The sequence below is a fragment of the Pangasianodon hypophthalmus genome, chromosome 30 (genome assembly GCF_027358585.1).
Source record: "Pangasianodon hypophthalmus isolate fPanHyp1 chromosome 30, fPanHyp1.pri, whole genome shotgun sequence".
In the NCBI taxonomy this organism is placed as follows: Eukaryota; Metazoa; Chordata; class Actinopteri; order Siluriformes; family Pangasiidae; genus Pangasianodon; species Pangasianodon hypophthalmus.
Window position 1 is genome coordinate 2478363 of NC_069739.1, and position 23804 is coordinate 2502166.

A 23804-nucleotide genomic window follows, 5' to 3' on the forward strand; every position below is an offset into this window, starting at 1 on the left:
GTTACATACAAACGGAACCCTCATATGGGTCCTATTAAAACATGTACATAGATATTAATCAAAGATATTGTCAATTAGTAATATCATTAGTAAACCCAACTTTACCCAGGGTTACATACATAAATAAGAACCACAATGGTAAAAGACACAAAACAGAATTAAAATCCTCAGTCCCAATAAACACACAGGAGCATGTGGGTGGAGTACACATCGTTTAATTACCAATCACAATCATAAAACACAACCAGAAAAGCCAGAAGCTGCAATCTTGAACATTTACTGAACAGTGACCTCTAGTCACAGATTTCTCTGCGTCACCGATTTCAGCACAACTCACACAGCTCGCGCGCTGCACTTCTCACTCCTCCATCCTTTTCTTCTGAAATTTTACTAGTTTCTTGTCTGACAGTTGATTTTTAACATTTCCTTTTAGTTATTGTAAAATGACTAATCTGTTTTAATGAATACATTTAAATGAGTGTGTTTTTGTGCAGATGGATTGTGTGCTAGTGAGACAGATGACTGAGCAGCAATGTGGCAATGTGCAGGAATTTTACATAAAACACTACACACTTTATTTTGGATCACAATCTCACAGATGTAGAACCAAATAAACAGTAGATCCTAAACCCAGCGTATAGAGGTTGAGTGAATGTGGTGTGGACTCTGTGGAGGAGCTTCATCGTGTCAGAGACGCTGTAGAAGGACAGAGTTCCTGCACTGTGATCCACATACACTCCTATTCTGGAGGATGATGGAACTCTGAGATCAGTCTTAATGTTGTTGTGATAGAAACAGAGAGAAGTAGAAGAAGAAGAAGAAGAACACCACAGACTCCAGGACTGATTGTTGCGTCCAAACACACACTCATTACCCCATCCTTTCCTGCTGATGTCTTTATATGAGACTGTTATGGACACAACACCAGCACCGCTCCACTCCACCTCCCAGTAACAGCGTCCACACACACTCTCCTTACACAACACCTGACAGATAGAGTCAAATCTCTCTGGATGATCAGAGTACTGCTGTCTCTCACTGCATCTCACCGCTCTGTTCTTCTCAGACAGAATGAGTTTACGATGTACTGTGTTGGGATCCAGAGTCAGATAACAGAAATCTGAAATAAAAGAGAAAAACAAACGGAACGTGGCATGTTTTATTAAAAGTGTAAGCGCTAAGCGTATAGCCAATACAATAATTTGCTTTTTAATATTTAACCAGAGAGTTGTAATTTTTCGCCGTCCTTTTATCAATACAAAGAAGCGTACCCGGAAGTGATAATGGACTACATTTCCCATGAGGAGGTCACCTCCGCCATTACTAATTTACATTTTAGAAAGAGCCAGTGTGAGTTTAACAGAAGACAAACGCGACATACAAGGTAAATGTGTTATTATTGTATTTTTTTTTTTTTGCAGCTTTTTATTTATTTCTGGTTACAAAAATAAAAAAAGAAATGATATTATGGAAACGTGTGCATAAAGTTTGAGAAGTTAGTGTAGCAGCTTGCTGGATAACTGTGGTGCACTAATACTGTCCTCCTAATGAGAGGAAATGCACAGTCAGGTTATCAAAGTGTTCTCCTAGTAACCCTAACACTCAGCTAGACACACCTTACACCATGACCATCATGTCTGAAAAGTACTGCTTCATTTATTATTATTATTATTATTATTATTATTTAGGACAATTCCTTTCAGACTGTTTTTTTTTTATCTGTAATTAATCCAGCTGTTAAGCCAAATTTTATTAAACATAACAAGCATTGCAGATGATAGTAGTAGACAGTAGTGTTCTGGCACACAGAATGTGTAAATATATATATATATACATACACACACACACACTTACATTTCTGGGCAAAAATCTTAGGCACATGCAATGAAATGCTGTAGAGCAAAGATGCCTTCAAAAATAATGAAATTAAATGTTTATACATTAAAAAGAATCCTATAAAGAGCAGTAAACAGTAATAAATGACAAAAAGTCAATATTTGGTGTGACGATCCTTCTCTTTAAAAAAATAAAATAGTATCTCAGGTGCAGTGTGTGCAGTTTTGTAAGGAAATGAGCTGGAAGTGTTACTGAGCATCTTGCAGAAGCAGCCACAGTTCTTCTGGAGACTTTGACTGTCGACTCGCTTCTTATTTCTGCAGCGAAACCCAGCAGCCTTCATTATGTTTTTATCTGAAAAGTGTCTCTTATGGAATCTGCTGCTTTCTTTACTGACATACAAACATTTTTCTGGAACATTTCATTTTGTGCTGAAAAACCAATGTTTGGAAATTTAAAATGTTTTTGTACTGAATCAATAATGTAGAATTCATAACATAAAAATCCATAACAAAGTTTGTACTAAAATAATAGGGTGCCTAAGACCTTTGCACAGTACTGTATGTACCACTGACAGAGCATGTGTGTTTGAAGCTAAATGCACCCTCTGCATCTTTTCAACATGGGGCACAAAGACATTTTTTTTAAAATCCTTCCATTAATTTACATGTGTAATTGCTACTGTGCTAGAGGTTCTTTACTCTTACTGTCCACTTTAATAGGAACACCTGTACACCTGCTCATTTATACAGTTATCCAATCAGCCAATCATGTGGCAGCAGCACAATGTATAAAATCATGCAGATCCAGGTCAAGAGCTTCAGTTAATGTTCACATCAAACATCAGAATCAGGAAAAACTCAGTGTTTTTTGTTTTTCACACCACTTTGTGTAAACTCTACAGACTGTTGTGTGTGAAAATACCAGGAGATCAGCAGTTTCTGAAATACTCAAACCAGCTCATCTGGCACCAACAACCATGCCACGGTTAAAGTCACAGAGATCACACTTTTTCTTCATTCTGATGTTTGATGTGAATATTACCTGAAGCTCTTGACCAGGATCTGCTTAGAATTTAAATAAAATACAAAACATCTGTTTAACATGCCTGTTTCTAAGGTAAGAATTGTGTTTGTAGGTTAAAATGATGTCTGTTTCTGCTTTTATATGCATACCTGCTGTTACATTTGCTATTCAACAAGCCAGTAAAAGTTGTTTAGAAGGTAAACATCATTCTGCATTAATAATTTTGTTAGCATCAATGGGAAAAAAATATTTCTTATTACTTAAAGTGCATTTGGTCCCCACAAGGACTGAAAACAGCTGGTGTGTGTGAGGGTGGACCTCACATATACTAAATACCGGAAACATGTCCTACAAGTGACCACTGTGTGTGTGTGCATGCACGTTGCGTGTAGGTGTGTGCTTGTGCGTGCGTGTGTGTGTTTTAGATGTACATTTCAGAAAATTTTCTCTGCTCTGTGGCTCTGGTAGTGAAATGATCTGAACTGCTGCAGCTGTGGAGAGAAAAATGGAAATGAAGACAAAAAGCATCATCAGGTTGTGTAAAAGATGGAAACAGTTTAAAGTGATACAGTCAGTTTATTCATTTTAAATCACTATTTTAGTTAAAAGTCTCAGGTGCGTAAACTGTCTGCAGAAAGAAAGCAGGAGCATTGCTAAGAAATAACACTTCACAGAGCGAGTAAAGACGTCCATCATTGTGTTTCTCCAGCAGAAACAGCTCCTCTTACCATGTGGAGGGATTTTGTTGAATTCCTCCTCACAGAATTCCTCGAGTCTCTTCTTCAGATCTGAGAGAGAATTCCTCACTCCATCAAATGAGAGATGTTGATGGACAGTGATGCTCGATGTGTGAAACGTTGGTCTGTGTAGTGGGGGAGACTGATGTCCAGAAGCTAAAACCTACAGAAAGCAAATTAAATGTAAAACAAAATGTGTAAACAAATTTTCCTGCAGTTACATTTATATAGAAGAATAAGGATTTTTGTAGTACAGTGATGCATCTGTCAGTTTCAGTGCTTTAGCAGAATTCATGATTTTTTTAAAGAAGTCATATTTACATCCATCAGTGTTCATTACATTACCATGCATGCATTACACAAATACATCATATAATCAGTATGAATCCTTCTTATGATCCATCAGTTTTTAATGTCGTAGCCATAGACTTAGGAAAACAGTAGATACATTAGTCAGTGTTGGTGGCTACTGTGATCCTTCATTGCTCAGCTGTCACGATAAACACACCAGACAAATGAAGTCATAGCTACTTGATCACAAGTTCACAAAATAACAGTCTAACTAAGTCGAGTTAAAGAGAAGTTATAGAGCTCTAAACAATAACAAACCGTAATAAACTGTGAAGTTTCCTGATCTCAGGATAACACCAGACACACTTGTGATGTCAGAGAGGGACATTTATTGTTGCTTTAACGAGAAGTGTTTTAGAGAGTGTGTGAGGAACAGCTGACTCTGTAGATCAGACAGTGAGTGTTACCTGGAGGAAATGGATGTGATCGTGTGTGTGAAAGCTGCTCCAGCTCAGTGACTCTCCTCTGAAGATCAGCAATCTCCTGCTCCAGTTGCTCCAGGAGTCGTTCAGCTCGACTCAGTTCTGCCTTCTCCTGAGCTCTGATCAGCTCCGTCACCTCCGAGCGCTTTTTCTCCATGGAGCTGATCAGCTCAGTAAAGATCCTCTCACTGTCCTCCACTGCTGTCTGTGCACTCAGCTGGTAGGAGACACAGAAACACAAGATTTAAAGCTGATCTATCATTCCCTCTCTTACTGGAACACTAAACGAGTCGTTGTCCATGTTGTGTGTGTTTCTAGGAGCAGCTCTGTCTCTGCTCACTGCCCACCTTTATAGTGTTCACAGCCTGTTTCAGCTCCTGCACCTTCTTCTGCTTCTCCTGGATTTTCTGCTGGGATTTCATCTGCTCCTCCTTTAGCTGACTCTGAGAAAAAAATCATTTATATTCAGCTGTTCATAAAATACTTGGTTAATGGTTGAACATCAGTGATAGCTGAAGAGTAAAGTTCACTCATATCTCATAAAGCTATGTTCTGTAGATTTCCTGTCATAGGTTTTTTTGTTATGATAGGATTCTCTGTGCTCTGAGTCCATTTAGCTAGCAGATGGAAGATTAGCCCAGTGGATCAATGCTAGATGTGGATGTAGATATGGCAGGGCTTTGTGTATGTGACATGGATGGGAGGTGGGGCAGAAGAGTAAAAAAAAGAAAAAAGAACTGTAAGATGTCAAAAGGCTGGATGAAAGTGTGATGTCTTGGATGCCTGCCAGATTGAACATGAAGTGCAAGATCAATTTCAGCTCCAGTCTTCAATCTCCTCAATGATCTGCACTTGTCTCATGTTTAAGTACCGGTTCAAACCTGTTTCAGTGCACAGTTATGCTCACATTTTATATGAGGTAACTCACAAATTTTACTTTTTTTTTGTTACACTATATGATCAAAAGTATGTGCACCCCAAGCATCACACTCATATGTGGATCTTCTTCAAATTGTTACACAAAGTTGGAAGCACACAATTGTATAGAATGTCTTTGTATGCTGTAGCATTACAGTTTACACTTCACTGGAACTAAGAGGCCCAAACCTGTTCCAGCATGGCAATGAGCCTGTGCACAAAGGGAGCTCCATGAAGACATGGTGTGTTAAGGTTGGAGTGGAAGAACTTGAGTTTCCTGCACAGAGCCCTGACCTCAACCCCACTGAACACCTTTGGGATGAACTGGAATACCAACTGCACCCCAGACCTCCTCAGCCAACATCAGCGCCTGACCTCACTAATGCTCTTGTAACTGAATGAACACAAATCCCCACAGCCACACTCCAAAATCTAGTGGAAAGCCTTCCCAGAAGTGTTTGTGTGTGTGTTCACCTGCCTTGCCCTGTCACAGTTCAGTGTTGGCTGAATTGTTTACTAAATGGTCTGACCAGATTACGATCATCACTGAGGATAAATTTAACACTGTGTTGACCAGAACACATACAATTTTAATGAGCTTTTACAGAATCCTTCTGATTGATACACTAATTGAAATTAAGGTTGTAAATCCTATAACTGCCTAAAGCACCTGTTTCTAGATGGGAAAATATAATTAAGGTGATTTAATTTTGGAAAGCTTTCTAGTTCTCACCTGTTTCTCAGCTCTTTCTGCTGCGGCTGTGACGGTGTCGTGACCTTTGTGATTATCCATCATACACAAATAACAGATGCAGGTTTGATCAGTACGACAGTAGATCTTTAGCACTTCATTGTGTTGAGAGCAGATCTTCTCTTGTAGTTTTGCTGAGGCTTCGATTAATGTGTGTTTTTTCAAAGCAGGAAGTTCTAAATTTCAGGTGACTTTCACAAATAGAAGCCAGACACATCAGACAGGACTTGACGGCTTTGTATTTTCTCCCCCTGCAGAAATCACACTCCACATCTCCAGGTCCAGCGTAACAGTGAGCAGGAGAAGCAGCTTGGACTTTAGTCTTCTTCAGTTTCTCCACCACTTCAGCCAGCATGTTGTTTCTGCGTAGAACAGGCCTTGGAGTGAAAGTGTGTCTGCACTGAGGACAGCTGTAGATGCCCTTCTGATCCTCCTGATCCCCGCAGCCATTAATACACACCTTACAGAAACTGTGACCACAGTGGATAGCCACCGGATCCTTCAGGAGATCCAGACAGACTGGACAGCTGAACTGGTCCACTGAAAATTGATCTACTGAAATACTGGCCTCAGCCATTTTCCTGAACTCACACACTGAGAAAGAGAGATCAGTTTTGTTTTCTCTGAAATGAGGAGTTACTTCCTGGTTGTGTGTGAGAGAGAGAGGAAGAGGAGGAGCACAAACGCAGGTAGGTTATGAACACTCCTCTGTTAACCATTTCATCTCCCTTCAGTGCATAAATATAACCCATGTAGCTACACTTACTAGGATTAATTTCATAAAATACACACAGAATGGGTCTTAATTTTCTGGTCTTTTTTTCCTACTGACACCTCGAGCAAAACTTTCAGCCGTGTTGATAAATTACAGTTGTTAGAATTTAACAACTTATTCCTAATAACATCTTTAAAATTATATTCATCCATGAAGAATGTTGAAGCCATTTTAAAAGTGAGGACGCAGCTGTCAGGAATTAACTCACACCCCCTGCATTGACACCCCACCACCCTGCAGAGACACACTCACACCTATACACTAATTCTCACAGGGATCAAACTTATATCCATAACTCAGTTCTTTATATGTGAGAACACACAGGTATGGAACTAAACCCTAACATTGCTTTTACTTGATTTCTCACCTTTGAACATCCTGAAGTGTCAACTACTTTATCTTTCTCTGCTGCTGCTGCCACTGCTCGCTTACACCAGTGTGTTTTTTTCCTCAGAGATTTGTGATTGTCACTCACAGGCACTGCTCATGTGTTTACAGTAGATTTAAATCTTTCCCTCTGTGACTGTGCTATGTCCACTGAACGTTTGAAATGAAAGACTCCATAGCGCACAAACTGCTCTTTTTATTTATTAATTTACTTATTAAAACTCATTTCAATTAAACAGTTTTTAATCATTCATTCATTCATTTTCAGTATGCGCTTCATCCTGATCAGGGTCACGGTGGATCTGGAGTCTATCCCAGCAGCACTGGGCACAAGGTGGGAGAACTGACCCTGGATGGGATGCCAGTCAGTCTCAGGGCACCATTCACACACATTCACTCTTAGGGGCAATCTAGCATAGCCAATCTGCCTACCTGCATGTTTTTGGACAGCAGTAGGAAAAAGAGAACCTAAAGAAAACCTACACAATCACAGGAAGAATGTGTGAAACTCCACAAGGACAGTAAAGCAAGCTCAGGATCGAACCCAGGACCCTGACGCTGTGAGACTAAGACAGATTTAATGAAGGTTAACGTAGTCCATTCATAGGGCTTGATTAAATAAGGGGAAAATACAAGTAAAAAACAGCATTTAGAAAAACATGGAAATCCAACAAACATTGGTCATCTAAAGGATTTTAACAGAAACACAATTCATTTCTTTTGGTCCCTCTGTCAAAAAATTTTCCAGCTTTAGCACTGATACTACTAGTTCACAAGTTCCCTTGTCTTTCTTCAGGAAGAAACTTTCTGTTCAGGGAATCCAGGACAGAATTTAGTGATATTAATTAATCAGCTGCTAGAAAGATGTTTGGATCTTTTATATAAGATCACATGTCCCTCTTTTATGTAACATCTTAAACAGTTTGATTTCCCCACAGCAGCGTTAAAGAAAACTTCTTTTCCTTTTTTTCTGTATATTTTGTGTGTCATAGTGTAAAACAGTTAGCAGAGATATATTTATCATCGTTATCTACAAAAAGAGTATATATAATCATAATGCTGACTTCATTACTGATTATTAACTATTTAATAAGATTAAGAGATTGCTTAATATAATATATATATATAAGAAACAGATAGATAGAACCTTGTAATAGTAAGATCACAAGATATAATTTGATCATTTAAAAATTTTTTTTACTAGTTTCATGTTTGACGGTTTTTTAATATTTGCTCTTTTATTGTTGCCATGTTAAATTACTGAGCTGTTTTTTGTGCAGATGGATTGTGTGCTAGTGAGACAGATGACAACAATTTGGCAACGTGCGGGAATTTTTCATTAAACACCACACACATTATTTTGGGTCACATAATCTCACAGTAGAACCAAACCCCCTGTAGGGCCTAAATCCAGCATAGAGAGGCTGAGTGAATGTGGTGTAGACTCTGTGGAGGAGCTTCATCGTATCAGAGACGCTGTAGAAGGACAGAGTTCCTGCACTGTGATCCACATACACTCCTATTCTGGGGGATGATGGAACTCCGAGCTCAGTCTCAATGCTGTTGTGATAGAAGGAGAGAGAAGACGTAGAGGGAGACTCCAGACTCCAGGACTGATCGTTGCGTCCAAACTCACACTCTTTACCCTGTCCTTTCCTGCTGATCCCCTTATATGAGACCGATATGTACACATCATCACGGTACCACTCCACCTCCCAGTAACAGCGTCCACACACACTCTCCTTAGTCAACACCTGAAAGCAGGAGTCAAATCTCTCAGGATGATCAGAGTATGACTGTTCACTCTTACTGAGTGTCACTGCTCTGTTCTTCTCAGACAGAATGAGGTTACGATGTGCCGTGTTGGGATCCAGAGTCAGATAACAGAAATCTAAAATAAAAGAGAAAACAAACTGAAAAATTTAATATTTTGAGAGTGTGTTTAATATTTATGTGAAGAGTGAGACAGCAGTCTGTGTGTACTGATATCCAAGGCAGCAATGGCTCAGATTTAGAGAGAGAGGAGGACAGAAAAAAATTTAATCCAAGCACAATCTCATCCTGTGATTTTTTTCTCTCCTCACATATATCTATATTCAGTATTTTCTATGCTGCCTATAAAAAAGAATATTGTGTGTGTCTGTGTGTGTGTGTGTGTTTTAGACATACATTTCATAAAATCTTCTCTGCTCTGTGGCTCTGATGGTGAAATGATATGAACTGCTGCAGCTGTGGAGAGAAAAATGGACAAAAAGCATCATAAGGTTGTGTAAAAGATGGAAACAAAGTTACAGTTTACAGTTAGTTTGTTCATTTTAAAATGAAGAAAATTTTCAGTATTTTCATTAAAAGCAAACTGCATTGCTAAGAAATAACAGATATTTTGTGAACAATGACCAAGAAGCATATGGCTACAAGGCGGCGTGCACTGAGGCACCACGGCTGGAGGCAGCTAATCACCACAGCTGCTCCCTCTCTCCACTTCAATCAGTGAGTATATAAACATAATGTGTGCAGAGATAGTCAACTAGTTGTTGCTGTTTGACTAACATTGCTTGTCCTCTGCCTTTTTCTTGCAGAAATTGATGAAAATGAGCTACTTCTTCCATTGACAGATTGTGCCAAGGGCTGTGCTGCTCATGCCACTTCACACCTTTCCCCACTCAGCCTAACAATTAAAAATAAAGGAAGCAATTCTGCACACAATTGAGAGCATTGTAGTGAGGGAGGGCTGAACACAGGCAGGGTTTGGGCCCATGCAGTAGCACCCTTCCTGTCTGGTGTGTCCTAACTAGCCTATTCTGCACTCTCCCCAAATGAAGCAGCTGGTTTTGATCAGGTAAAAGCATCGATCCTGGTTCTTTGTGAGTTATTTTCCACGTACGCTGCAGATGAGTTCTACATGTGGAGCTACAAGGGGGGACATACACCCCAAAAACAGATGGACTCCTTCCTTCACACCACCAACAGATGGCTGCAACTGGAATGGCTGACAGTCAGTGAGGTTGCAGAGTGTGTGGACAAATTGTCAAGGGATTTACTTCCTGAGGAATGGAAGCCTGTGAGCTTCAGAACCCCAAAAAACTCCAGGGAAATTGTGGAGGCGTTGGAGTGTGGCCTGTAGATGTTAGCACTGGGTAGAGGGGAAAAGAAAAACTTTTTCCCATGTCATCAACAAGATGGCCTCTGGCCCAGTAGCCTCAGTCAAGTTGAGGAGCCCAGGAATCCTAAGGGGCACCCCAGCTACGCAAAACCAAGAGATAAGCCGATGCCAACAGAACCCAAACCAAGTGACCGGCCTCAGTCCCTCCTCAGGCCCTGCAGATGTGTGGGAGCCTCTGGGTCTCTTGTGTGCATGGGGATGTCCGTGAGGTGCCCGTTGCTGAGGTCTGGGAGGGAAGCTACACAGGTGAGTGGTCTCTGCTTATTGGACCTCTGCCTGAACTGCCTGCCCCTTTACTTACAGGAAGCGACTGGCCTGGTTTCCCCCCAGCCCACTCCACACTTCAAAACCCCTGAAGGCCCAAAGGAGATGCGGTGACCCCGACAGAAGTCTGCCCATGATCACCTGGTGTGCTTGGCAGAAGAGAGGAGAACAGCAGCAACACAGTTGCGGAGGGGCGTCCAGAGGCCCCAGAGTTCCAGAGGCTTATGGAGATCGTCCTACGACCCCACACCCAGGTCACTTCCGCTTACCTGGACGATGTCGTCATACATTCTTAAACATGGTTCTACCATCTGCTCCACCTAAGGGAGATCCTAGGAGAGCTCAGTGAAGCCAGACTCACTGCTAACCCGTGAAAATGCCAACTGGGGCTGACCAAGGCACAGTGCCTGGGATACTATATTGGGCAGGGCTTGTTAAAGCCACGGGAAACAAACATTGAGGCAGTTAAAAAGTATCCACAGCCCACCACATAACGTCAGGTACGTGACTTCTTGGGTTGGCGGGTTACTACAGGGGGCTGTACCTAACCTGTCTCTCCTCTGTAGCTTCCCCCATCTTACATCTTAAAAAAAAAGGGACAGCCAGACCAGGTGGAGTGGACCAAGAAGGCGGAATGTACAGGTGAGTAGTTGTTGGCGATTCACTAACAGTACTTCTCCTCTGCCTTTTTCTTTAATCCACATTACCACCTTCCAGACCTGCATCACCCTCACTCCCCAGCCTACACTAAACAAAGACACCCCATTAGGGTTTTTGCACCATCCCACTGTCTTTGCATGTCTGTGTCCTGCCCTCACTGTCTTGAATTGTTACAGATGTTTGTAGTTTATTAATAGTAGCACAACAGAAACTAAAGCAAATTAAAACTTTTAAACTATCTCCATGTGAATACTCAAAAGTATAAGTTGTACATTTATCTTTACAGTAGACAGCAGCAATAATAATTTCACCTACACAGTTTAAATAACTTCCGTGTATCTTGGAAATCTTATAGCTTTCTTTTTACATATCACAGAGTGAGTAAAGATTCCATCATTGTTTTTCTCCAGGAGGAACAGCGCCTCTTACCGTGTGGAGGGATTTTGTTGAATTCCTCCTCACAGAATTCCTCGAGTCTCTTTTTTAGATCTAAGAGAGAATTCTTCACTCCATCAAATGAGAGATGGTGAGGGACAGTGATGCTGGTCATGTGAAAAGTTGGTCTGTCCATTGTGGGAGACCGACATCCAGAAGCTGAAGACTACAGAGAGCAAATTAAATGTAAAACAAAGGTAAATATTGTGTGTAAATTAATGACTCTTACAATTGTAGTTACTATATACTATACAGTATACACTCACCAACCACTATTTTAGGAATACCTGCTCATTCATGCAATTATTCAATCAGGCAATCATGTAGCAACAGCGCAATGCACAAAAGCATGCAGATACAGGTATAGAGCTTCAGTTAATTTTCAAATCATATATCAGAATATGGTAAAAATGTGGGCTGGTTTGAGTATTTTAGGAACTGCTGATTTCCTGGGATTTTCCCCCACAGCAGTCTCTAGAACTTACACAGAATCGTACAAAAACAAAAAGCATCCATTGAGAGGCGGTTCTGCAGGTGAAACGCCTTCTTGAAGAGATGTCAGAGTAGAATGGTCAGATTGGAGGCTGACAGGAGGCTCAAATAACCACTTTTGACAAACCAAACCATGAGAGTTGAAGGAGAAAGACCAGGTGATGTTTATCAAATCTTCAACTGTCCAGTTTGGGTCGAGTTTAGAATCAGATTCCTGTTCTTCGCTGATAGGAGTGCAACCCAGTGTGGTTTTCTGATGCTATAGCTGTAGTAGTGGGGGCATGGTTGAGCGTAATCTGCAGACGGAGAGGAGGTGGGTTGACCCGGCAGGTGACACATGGTGATTCACCTGTGTGTGATCATGGTGAGTATACTTATGTGCTTTGTTTGTCCTTTCAGGAAAAAAGAGAATGCTGTGAACCTGAGAGAGAAAGGGACAGAGCAAACATAATACATGCATAACCACACACTCTGGTGCGTGAGCTTAGAAAGGATTAATGAACTTGAGTGAGGCAAAAACCCCAAAATTTTGACTTGAAAGCACACTGAAATGCGCCAGTGGGGAAAAATAGAGTCTGAAGCTCTGACAAAGTCTGCCTGTTTCTCAAGTCCTCCTTTCCACCCACCTTCACACACACACCGGGTTCTACAGTGGTGCACACACCCAGGAGGAGGTACCAGATGCGGTCATGGAAATTTCTCAGCTTTATTAAGTCCCTTAAAACACTGATCTGGATGTGCGACAGACAACCCCCGATCAAACAGGAACGTACCGAGTGTCAGTGAGTATGGAATCAGGGTGTAACCACATTAAAATTTACACTTATGGCATTTGGCAGATGTCCATATCTAGAGCAACTTACATTTATCTCATTTATACAGCTGAGCAGTTGAGGGTTAAGGGCCTTGTTTAAGGGCCCAGCAGTGGCAGCTTGGCAGTGCTGGGATTTGAACTCACAAAAGCATAGAGTAGAGGTGACAGATCTCACCTCACCCATCCACTAATTCTTGGGACAAACTGACCAGGGTTTTGACATTAGTAAGGATAGGTTATATTGAGTGATGCAGGACAGTCAAATCAAGGAAGAGACATCCCAGTTGTTGGTACCAAAGAGACATAGGGAACTGCTGTTCCATGCAGCTCATCGTAATCCCATTGCTGGGCATTTGTCAGAATGCAAATCCACCAACCACCAAGCGGCATTGTGCCCTCATTGATCAAGGTCCCCTTCAAAAGAATTGGCACACAATTGGCACGAGGGCATCGCCTTGTGCTGGTTTCAGTGGACTACTCAATGCGATACCTAGAAGCTGTGGCTCTTAACAACATCTCAGCATGCAGCGTTGTGGAGGCATTTATCTCTCGAGTTATCTCTTGAGTTATCTCTTGAGTCAGGAACCCAAAAGAGATCCTGATTGACCAGGGCACTGCTTTCATGTCTAATTAAAATTTTTACTTCTTTCATGTGAAGAACTCATGTGAATTATTTGGGATTAAATCGATTCACACCAGTGTTTACCATTTGCAAATGGATGGACTGGCCAAAAGGTCAATCTAATTATCAAATACTTAAAAATATGATTCCTAAGTTCATTAATGATGACACTTGGAATTAGGATAAATGGCTCAAAACCCTGTTATTTGCAGTACGAGAGGTCCCACAAGCCTCCATGGGGTTTTCCCATTCAAATTATTATAAGAGCACAAGCTCCACTGTGTCTTAGATGTTATTAGGGAAAATTGGGAGGAGGGACCTTCTAACAGCAAAGACGAAATTCAGTAGGTTCTGAACCTTTTCAGATATAAAGTGCTTATATTACTTCCCACATTGGGCTCTAAATTACTCGCAAAGTGGCCCTTTGAGGTCACATGGCGAGTTGGGGAAGTCGACTATGAGGTCAAGTGAATGGATAGAGGTGATGTACTACAAATATATCACCTCAATCTCCTTAAACCATGGAGAGAGGCCGTTCCTGTGTCTCTCGCAATGGTGATTCTGGAGAGAGAGGCGCTGGGACCAGAAGTGCCCTTAAAAAATTCATTGTGGAGACCATCTCTCAAAATCCCAGAGAGCACAAGTTGCCATGTTGCAAGAGGAAATTTCCAATGTGTTTAGGCCCCTACCTGGTCACACAAACCTCGTGGAGCACCACACCAAGACTCCTCCATGCGTGGTTGTACGCAGCCACCACCTATTGTATACCCGAACACAAGGAAAAAGGTAGTTTAGAGGAGTGCAAGGCTATGCTCAACATGGGAGTAATTGAAGAATGCCACAGCAGCGTGATTGCAGCAGCCCTGTGGTTTTGGTGCCAAAGATTGATGGGTCAGTCTAGTTCTTTGTGTACTTTAGAAAAGTCAGTGTGGTGTCTAAATTTGACACATACCCAATGCTACGCATTGATGAATTGAGGTATGATCAGTTATTCACAGCTTGCTTTTATTCGACACTAGATGGTGGTAACCAAGGTGTATTGACTCCAATATCCTGAGATAAGGTTCATGGGGCTGGCTGGCTGGCTGTTAATGTAGGTTTGTACCTAATTTTTTGGATGCTGCCAGCCCACTGATGGTCCTCACTACAAACGAAGTGCCACAACCGGTCCAGTGGACAGAGCCATGCGAGCAGGCTTTTTGCCAGGTAAAAGTGTGTGCCCACTGTTGCATTCTCCTGACTTTTCTCTCCCGTTTTGTGCTTCAGACTAATGTGTCAGACACAGGGCTGGGGGCCGTTTTGTCCCAGGTGGTGGAGGGGGAGGTGCATTCCATGCTGTACATCAGCCAAAAGCTCTCAGTGAGGGAGAGTAAGTACAGCATGATAGAGAAGGAGTGGTTGGCCATCAAATGGGCAGTCCTCACCCTCTGTTGCTACTTGCTGGGGTGCCCCTTTAGCCCTTCTTCCGATGACGATCCAATTCGCGTGGGGGATTTAGGAGAGTTAGCTGCAGGCCGGACGGCTCCCCGCCTGAGTCGGGTGGTGGGGGGTATGTGGCATGGTCGAATATCAGCTGTGGACAGAGATGGGGCGGGTTGATGATTCTCACCTGAGTGTGATCATAGCAAGATTACTTTTATGCTTTGTTTGTCCTTTTAGGAAAAACTCCATGAACCAGAGAGAGACAAGGACCGAGCTGTCAGAGGTCGCACACACGCACGCATACCCACACACGCCAAAAAAGGAGCTTGGAAAATGTTGATGAACTCGACGGAGGTGAAAGCCCCAGAGTACTGGGTCAGTGTTTTATTTTGGTTTTTAAACTATCATTTAATTTATTGAATGAAAAAGTTACTCAACACCTGTTCAACCCTGTGTGAAAATTAATTGCCCCCTTGGTCACTCAATCAAACAAGAAATTTGTTGATATATATCAGTATGGAAAGGATTATAAAAACATTTCTAAGGCTCTGGGACTCCAGCAAGCCACAGTGAAAACCATTATCTACACTGTGGAACAGTGGTGAATCTTCCCAGAAGTGCCCAACCTACCAAAATTCTTGAGCACAGCAATGACTTATCCAGGAAGTCACAAAAGAACCCAGATGAATATTTAAGAAATTGCAGGCTACACTCATCTCAGCTAAGGTCAGCATTCATAATTCTATTGTTAGAAAGGGACTCTGCAAATATGCTATCCATGGGAGAGTTGCAAGGCGAAAACCACTGAAAACTAAGAGGAACATCTCATATTTTTTAATGGATAATGGAATTCTAATAATAATAATCATTTTAATTAATATTCCATAAATCCAGATTATATGCACAGAACTATATTAAAAATAAGCCTTGTTAAAAAAAAAAAACCACACACACAACCCCATTTGCATCTCAGGAGCAGGACCCTAATGATTACAAATCTAAATTTGAGAACCTCTGATGTATTGAGATTTTTGGAAGAGACGTTTTAGAGAGTGTGAGGAACAGCTCACTCTGTATATCAGACAGTGAGTGTTACCTGAAGGAATTGGATGTGATCATGTGTGTGTGAAAGTTGCTCCAGCTCAGTGACTCTGAACTTAGCTAAGAACTGAAGTCGAGTTAAAGAGAAGATAAACAGCACTAAACAATAACAAACAATAATAAACTGTGAAGTCACCTGATCTCAGGATAACACCAGACACACTTGTGATGTCAGACAGGGACATTTATTCTTGCTTTAACGAGAGGTGTTTTAGAGAGTGTGTGAGGAACAACTGGCTCTGTAGATCAGACAGTGAGTGTTACCTGGAGGAAATGGATGTGATCGTGTGTGTGTGAAAGCTGCTCCAGCTCAGTGACTCTCCTCTGAAGATCAGCAATCTCCTGCTCCAGTTGCTCCAGGAGTCGTTCAGCTCGACTCAGTTCAGCCTTCTCCTGAGCTCTGATCAGCTCCGTCACCTCCGAGCGCTTTTTCTCCATGGAGCTGATCAGCTCAGTAAAGATCCTCTCACTGTCCTCCACTGCTGTCTGTGCACTGAGCTGTTAGGAGACACACACAAGATTTAAAGCTCATCTATCATTCCCTCTCTTACTGGGACTCTAAATGACTTGTTGTCCATGTTGTGTGTGTTTCTAGGAGCAGCTCTGTCTCTGCTCACTGCTCACCTTTATAGTGTTCACAGCCTGTTTCAGCTCTTGCACCTTCTTCTGCTTCTCCTGGATTCTCTGCTGGGATTTCATCTGCTCCTCCTTTAGCTGACTCTGAGAAAAAAATCATTTATATTCAGCTGTTCATAAAATACTTGGTTAATGGTTGAACATCAGTGATAGCTGAAGAGTAAAGTTCACTCATATCTCATAAAGCTATGAATAAGGAACCTTTTGAAACTTATTCACATGGATCACGCACTTCTGTAGCTTTCTTTTCTTTTATTAAAGATCAGCTGAAAAGGAATGTATAACAATAAAATCATTTTAATGACTTACCATCTTTTATGTGTCACCGTACATGTCATGGTAAAAAAAAAAAAATCAATGGACACCTTGAGTATGTATTTATATACTATAAATATAATCCAACTATTCAAATATTCAAAAAAAAAAAAGTTTAATAAATGTTTGAGCTTGTTTCAGTGCTCAGACATCTCCATATCTTAACTGAAGGAACTTTTTTGTGCTTTAATTTGGTTTTTGTCCTTGAAGGACATATTTGTTAAATATTTGCGCTCTCTCTCTCTCTCTCTGTCTTGGAGAGGTGCATGCTGGGAGTGTGTAGAATGTCTACTTCCTGTGTGCTGGTCTCTTAGTCTTTTTTTCTTCCTTTTTCTCTTTTTTCTGGTGTGCACGTTTATAGTGCATGCCTTTTTTCCCTATTTTTTTGTTTTGTTTTTGTTTATTTTTGAGGCTTTTGAGGTGAGTGGTGTTCTGTGCTTTGCATGGTTCACTTGCCATCAGTTATGGTGTCTGCTTCAACGCGTTTGTCCCTCCGCCACGGCTTTAGGTGTGTGCCGGCTGCGAGCGTGACCAGTGAGGATGTGCTCATAGCCGTGGGTGATCTAGTTGACCACGATAACATCAACTTTGCGTCAAGAATAAATAAAGCCGTTGTGTTTTTTTTATAGTCAGAAGCGCTAGTCAGTGACATTATTGAGAGTGGTATCTGGGTGAAAGAAACTTCGAGTGTTACTCCACAATCTCCAACGTGCCTCCGTTCATTGCTAATGAACTGATAGTGAGAGAACTTGTGAGGTTTGGAAGAGTTGTGAGTGCAGTGAAAATGATTCCGTTAGGGTGCAAAAATCCTGCACTTAAACACGTCTTGTCTTTTAGGAGATAAGTGTTCATGTTCCTGAACTCTCCGGACAAAACACTGGATGTGTCATTTAGAGTGAATGATGGCAATAGTATATATATTATTTTTGTGAGCACTGATAGTCTTCAGTGTTTTGAATATGGTGACATTGATCACAACGTGCTGAAAGCAAGAAGCTTAGGAAGAGCCAGCGACAGGGAACAAGGAGAGTGTACAGAAGCCGGAGCATGAGATGGTAGGCCCAAACGAGGTCCTTGTTGGGGAAACAAGGAAAATGTACAGCCCAGTGTTAGTGCTGTAAATATGAATGTCATGGATAATGAGCAGCCCGGCTGTAATGGTATAAGTATGGATGGTAGTGTGGAGTGTGTAAGCAAGGACAAGATTGATGTTGATGATGCGGTTTCTGATATAATGACACAGAGTCAGGATGAAGTTATGAAAGATGATGAAAGCTGGTCTGATATATCAGACTTTCAGAAAGTAGATGATGATTTTTATTCTGTGGAACAGATAAATGCTTTCCCTGATGAAACAAAAGGGAAGAAAGTTGATGTGGTGGAATTTTTTTCCTGACACGGATAAATTTGTTGCATCTGTGTTTTGGGCTTACAAAACATGTAATTATAGCATGCTATCACAGCAGAAACAGTTCTGGCTTAAGAAATACATCACAGCTATAAGACAAGCAAGCCTCACAGTTCATTTTTTTTTTTTTTTTTTTTCTTCTGCTGTTTCTTATCCATTTCCTGTCCTATGGAGTTTCTCTGTATAGGCTTGTGAATGGCTTGAGAGATAGTGGCAAGCAAGCTTCAGTCTCAGAATTTCTTAATCTTAAAAATGTTGGAGTAGTTTTTCATCATGAAACTAAAGAATAATGAGACTGACCGGGTTTTGTGGTGGGAGGGGGAGCATGTCCTTAGTCATGGTTCTAATATCAGTTCAGGGGTTGCAGTCCTTTTTGTCCTACTTTAAAGATGAAAAGTCTTTCTAAACATGATGTAGTATCACATTATAATGGGTGACTACTTTTAGTTAGGGCTGAAATTTATGGCTTTACATTTCTTTCTGTTAATATTTTTGCTTCCACTAGCGGGCCAGAGGGAGTTCAGTTGTTTAAGAGACTGGGTCAATTTCTAAGGACTTTTCAATCACAGGATATTATTGTTATGGGAGGGGACTGGAATTGCACTCTGAATTTACCACTGACAGAAATGCAGAAGAACCACATTATCAGTCAGTATCTGCTTTATCAAGTGTTGTTGCAGTGTTGGACCTTATTGACATTTGGAGGATTAAAAATCCTTCTCTCAAACAGTATGCCTGCATAAAAGTGTCAGAGGGTAGAGTTCATGCAGCAAGGCTGGATAGATTTTATCTTTCAAGAAATTCAAGAAATAGAGTGTGTGGTTCTGGTATTATTCAGACCATAAAATGATTACAGTAGATTTCACATTATCAGTGGTACGTAAAAGGAATTTCTATTCGCATTTTAACATAAAACTTTTACAGGATATTTTGTTTTGTTTTTGGGAGACATAGCAAATACAAAAAAAAAAGTACAATAATATTATTCAGTGGAGGGAAATTGGAAAAGTACAAATAAGGGTTTTTTGTCAGCAGTATTCATCTTATTCAACTAGAAGGATAAAGATGTTGATACAGAGTCTGGAGTCTGACATTCCGGTAATTGAGGAAAAAATGATGACATGCAGTGGGCATGATCTGGAAACTGCTATTGCTGGAAAAAGGCTCCAGCTTAGTTCTTTATTACAGGACAAAGCGAAGGGGGCCCTTGTTAGGGCACGCTTCACCTGCTTCAAAGACATTGATGGTCCCAAAAAATTTTTCTTCAATTTTTAGCAAAAGACTAGTCAAGATAAGCAAATGGTTTGTTTGATGATAATGAAGGTGTTGTTACCTCTGATCTCTCTGCAATGAGAAAATTAGCTGTTGATTTTTATTCTGAACTTAACATTGCTGATGAATCGGACCCACAAAGTTGAGTTGAGCTTTGCCAGCATCTCTCGGTGCTTACACCTGAGCACTTTGAGGAAGTGACGAAAACTGTACAAGAACTTTCCATGGGTCGGGTCCCTGGACTTGATGGGCGTCCCTCCGAATTTTATAAGGAATTTTGGGATGTTATTGGAAAAGATTATTTTGAAATACTTTTGGCTTCTATACAGACTGGATCTTTCTCTAAAAGTTGTAAAAGAGCAGTATTGTCTCTTCTGCCTAAAAAAGGTGATCTTAACTATTTGAAAAATTGGAGACCTGTTGCTTTAATGAGTATGGACTATAAGATCTTTTTAAGTGCATTGCAAACAGATTAAATAGGTTTTTTAATCAAGAGAGAGCAATCTTACTGTGTTATGGGTCAGTTAGGGATAATGTATTCTTGATGAAGGATATTTTAGACTATGCCTTGAATAAAAATCTTGATCTGGGAGTGATATCTTTGGATCAAGAGAAAGCATTTGACAGAGTGGACCACATTTTTTCTTTTTGAATTGTTAAATGCTTATGGTTTTGGGGATGGTTTTATTTCATGGGTCAGTCTAGTATACAAGGGGTCTGAATGTATGGTGAAGGTGCTGGAGGTGTAATATAGTTCAAAGGGGAATAAGACAGGGCTGCCCTGTCTCTGGTCAGCTTTATAGTTTGGTTATTGAACCTCTACTTTGTAAGAGTTGGGTCGGAGGGATTACATACTGATGGTTTACATAATGCAAGTTCTGTTAACCTGTCCTCTTACGCTTATGATGTCACTGTCATAATTAGAAACAGTGAGGATATAAAGTTTACCCTGGACAGTCTTCAGTGTTATCAAAAGGCCGGTTGGTTGACTCCCAAGGAAGTTGGAGCTTAGCTTGGTTTTACCTCAGTACAGTCAACAGAAACAATTAAGGACTGAAATTTTAGCTGTTTTACCATCAACTTTTATACAGGCTCTGCAGAGAGAGCTATCAGAACAAGACTGTAATAGTGAGACAGTTAACTTTCCAAGACTGGAAGTGAGAGCAGCCATGGCTACATGGGAAGAGGATGAAGGCAGATTGCTGAGTTTCAAGACACCAGAGCTAAAATTCTTTCAAGATACAGGAAATTACAGGCTTTATATTATACTTGTGTAAAAGCAATGTACCTTCAGTCATTGGAGGAGGTTTCTGAGTCTAAGTGGCAAGAGCTAGCAGGGTTAGACCATCCCCAAAAGGTAGCTTGAGGATCCTGTATAAATTCCCCAGTGATAAGAGATCTGGCGATTTTCAATGGTGGATATTACATGGTATAATAGCCATAAACAGATACAGGACACACCTGGATCCAATGGTAAAAGACACTTGTCCTTTCTGTCGTGCTTCAGAAACTATTTTTCATTTGTTTTTAGAATGTGATAGGTTGCAATCAATGTTTCAATTGTTGAAGGTATGGGCTGAGAAATTGGATTAAGTTTTTATACAAATTGGTTTTATTTATGGACCTAAATATAGGTATAAGAGCAGCAAAACAGATGTGCTACTGAATTTTCTTTATGGGCAGGCCAAGTTGGTTGTGTGGCTAACAAGGAAAGCTGGGAGCAGTCGTGGCCTAATGGATAGCGAGTCGGACTTGCAACCCGAAGGTGAACCTGAAGGTCGTGGGTTGACTCCCCGGGTGCCGCAGCAAAAAAGGCTGCCTACTGCTCCGGTTGTGTGTTCACAGTTTGTGTGTGTTCACTACTGTGTGTGTGTGCGCACTTGGATGGGTTAAATGCAGAGCACAAATTCCGAGTATGGGTCGCAATACTTGGCCACAAGTGTAAACATAAAGGATTTCTGTACATTTGTCTGTTACTGTATGTAGGTAGTGTTTATATATGTGGAAAATGTTGCTTTTTTGCTTTTTTTGTCAGATTTTTATAAAATATCTTCATGGATATGTGTTTAATTTTTTCGTTTGTTAAAAAAGAAAGACCTTAAAGTCTCTCTCTCTCTCTTTCTCTCTCTCTCTCTGGCCCCAGCAATTACTGTAGATTATAGTATTTATGTTTAATATTCCTTAATTCTTTCACAAACTGATTTTTCAGTACATTGTCAGTGGAAACAGTAATGTTGATATAAGCTTAATTTTACAATAGGGAAAAGATGCACATGATACAATATAACTTGTATTTTAGCACTTGGCAGCCTATTTCCTATGTCTGCTTGTGTCTTCTTGCATGTTGTTGGCCTGTCTGTGTAATCTAATGTTGGTTTTCGGTGTTTGTGCATATTCATGTTCTCTCTCTCTCTCTCTCTCTCTCTCTCTCTGTCTGTGTGTGTGTGTGTGTGTACATGCGCTCTTATATGCTTTTCCCAATCACAGATAAGAGTTGGCTACAATATTCTCTAACTGGTCTCTCCAGATTACAACTAACATGATTACACTAACATGTTAAAGTTAAATCGGTTAATTCTAGTTAAGAAATAAAATTAGGAAGAATTAATTCTGGAATGATTTCTAGTTCTAGTTGAATTTTGTAGTGTTACTAGCTAGAAATAACTTCCATGCTGCTTATGGTGAGTGGCAAAATAAAGAGTAAAAATTTATTGTTTGGCTGTTGGAAAAGGCCAGACTGATTACCAACACAACTGCTGCTGAATTCAGTTTAATTCAAATTTATTTGTATTGTTCTTTTGAGAATACAAATTGTCACAAACGAGCTTAACAGTAAATGTTCTGTAGATTTCATGTCATGGGTTTTTTGTTCTGAAAGGATTCTCTGTGCTGTGAGTCCAGTTAGCTAGCAGATGGAAGATTAGCCCAGTGGATGAGTGCTAGATTTGGATTAACTCTGGCCACTGCAAATTCTTGTGTATGTGACATGGATGGGAGGTGGGTGTTCATCTGCCTCGCCCTGTCACAGTTCAGTGTTGGCTGAAATGTTCACTAACTGGTCTGACCAGATTACGACTATCGCTGAGGATAAATTTAACACTGTGTTAACGAGGACACATACAATTTTAATAAGCTTTTACAGAATCCTTCTGATACACAAATTGAAATTTAGGTTTTAAATCATATAACTGACTAAAGCACCTGTTTCTGGATGGGAAAATATAATTAAATTGATTGAATTTTGGAAGGTTTTCTCATTCTCACCTGTTTCTCAGCTCTTTCTGCTGTGGCTGTGACGGTGTCGTGTCCTTTATGATTATCCATCGTACACAAATAACAGATGCAGGTTTGATCAGTACGACAATAGATCTCGATCAGCTTGTTATGTTGAGAGCAGATCTTCTCTTGTAGTTTTGCTGAGGCTTCGATTAATGTGTGTTTCTTAAAAGCAGGAGACTGATAGTGAGGATCAAGATGAGTTTCACAAAAGGAAGCCACACACATCAGACAGGACTTGACTGCTTTGTGTTTTCTCTCGGTGCAGAAATCACATTCCACATCTCCAGGTCCAGCGTAACAATGGGCAGGAGAAGCAGCTTGGAGTTCAGTCTTTTTCAGTTTCTCCATCACTTCAGCCAGCATGTTGTTTCTGCGTAGAACAGGCCTTGGAGTGAAAGTGTCTCTGCACTGAGGACAGCTGTAGACGCCCTTCTGATCCTTCTGATCCCAGAAGCCATTAATACACACCTTACAGAAACTGTGACCACAGGGGATAGCCACCGGATCCTTCAGGAGATCCAGACACACTGGACACTTGAACTGGTCCTGATCTAATGAAATACTGGCTTCAGTCATTTTCCTGCAAAAAAAAAAAAAAAAAAAAACACTGAGGCAAAGAGAGAGAGAGAGAGAGAGGAGATCAGTTTTGTTTTCTCTGAATGAACTTTGAGCTTCTGTGTTTATAGTGTGACAAAGAGAGTGGGTGGAGGTGTAAAGA

The 23804-nt window shown here is 40.7% G+C and overlaps 1 protein-coding gene and 1 pseudogene across 1 annotated transcript; both read right to left on the reverse strand.

Moving 5' to 3' along the window:
• Positions 1-206: 206 nt before the first annotated feature.
• LOC128317863 (tripartite motif-containing protein 16-like) lies at positions 207-6715 on the reverse strand (annotated as a pseudogene).
• Positions 6716-8099: 1384 nt separating this feature from the next.
• LOC113536944 (E3 ubiquitin/ISG15 ligase TRIM25-like) lies at positions 8100-23700 on the reverse strand. The gene is made up of 6 exons (XM_053231707.1): positions 23072-23700; positions 16801-16896; positions 16441-16674; positions 11720-11891; positions 9373-9432; positions 8100-9094 (listed from the first exon to the last, which is right to left on the reverse strand). Exons 1-6 carry the CDS (start codon positions 23660-23662, stop codon positions 8559-8561), a joined length of 1689 nt encoding a protein of 562 aa, XP_053087682.1. The 5' UTR covers positions 23663-23700; the 3' UTR covers positions 8100-8558.
• Between the last annotated feature and the right edge of the window lie 104 nt (positions 23701-23804).

Bases quoted from the DNA above. Each gene is read 5' to 3' on its own strand.
- LOC113536944 (XM_053231707.1), bottom strand. From the start codon at position 23,662: ATGACTGAAGCCAGTATTTCATTAGATCAGGACCAGTTCAAGTGTCCA. The intron at 16,675-16,800 runs GTGAGCAGTGAG...GTCTCCTAACAG, and splicing joins AGGCTGTGAACACTATAAAG to CTCAGTGCACAGACAGCAGT. The intron at 9,095-9,372 runs GTATGTCTAAAA...CTTTTATTTTAG, and splicing joins CAGAGAAGATTTTATGAAAT to ATTTCTGTTATCTGACTCTG.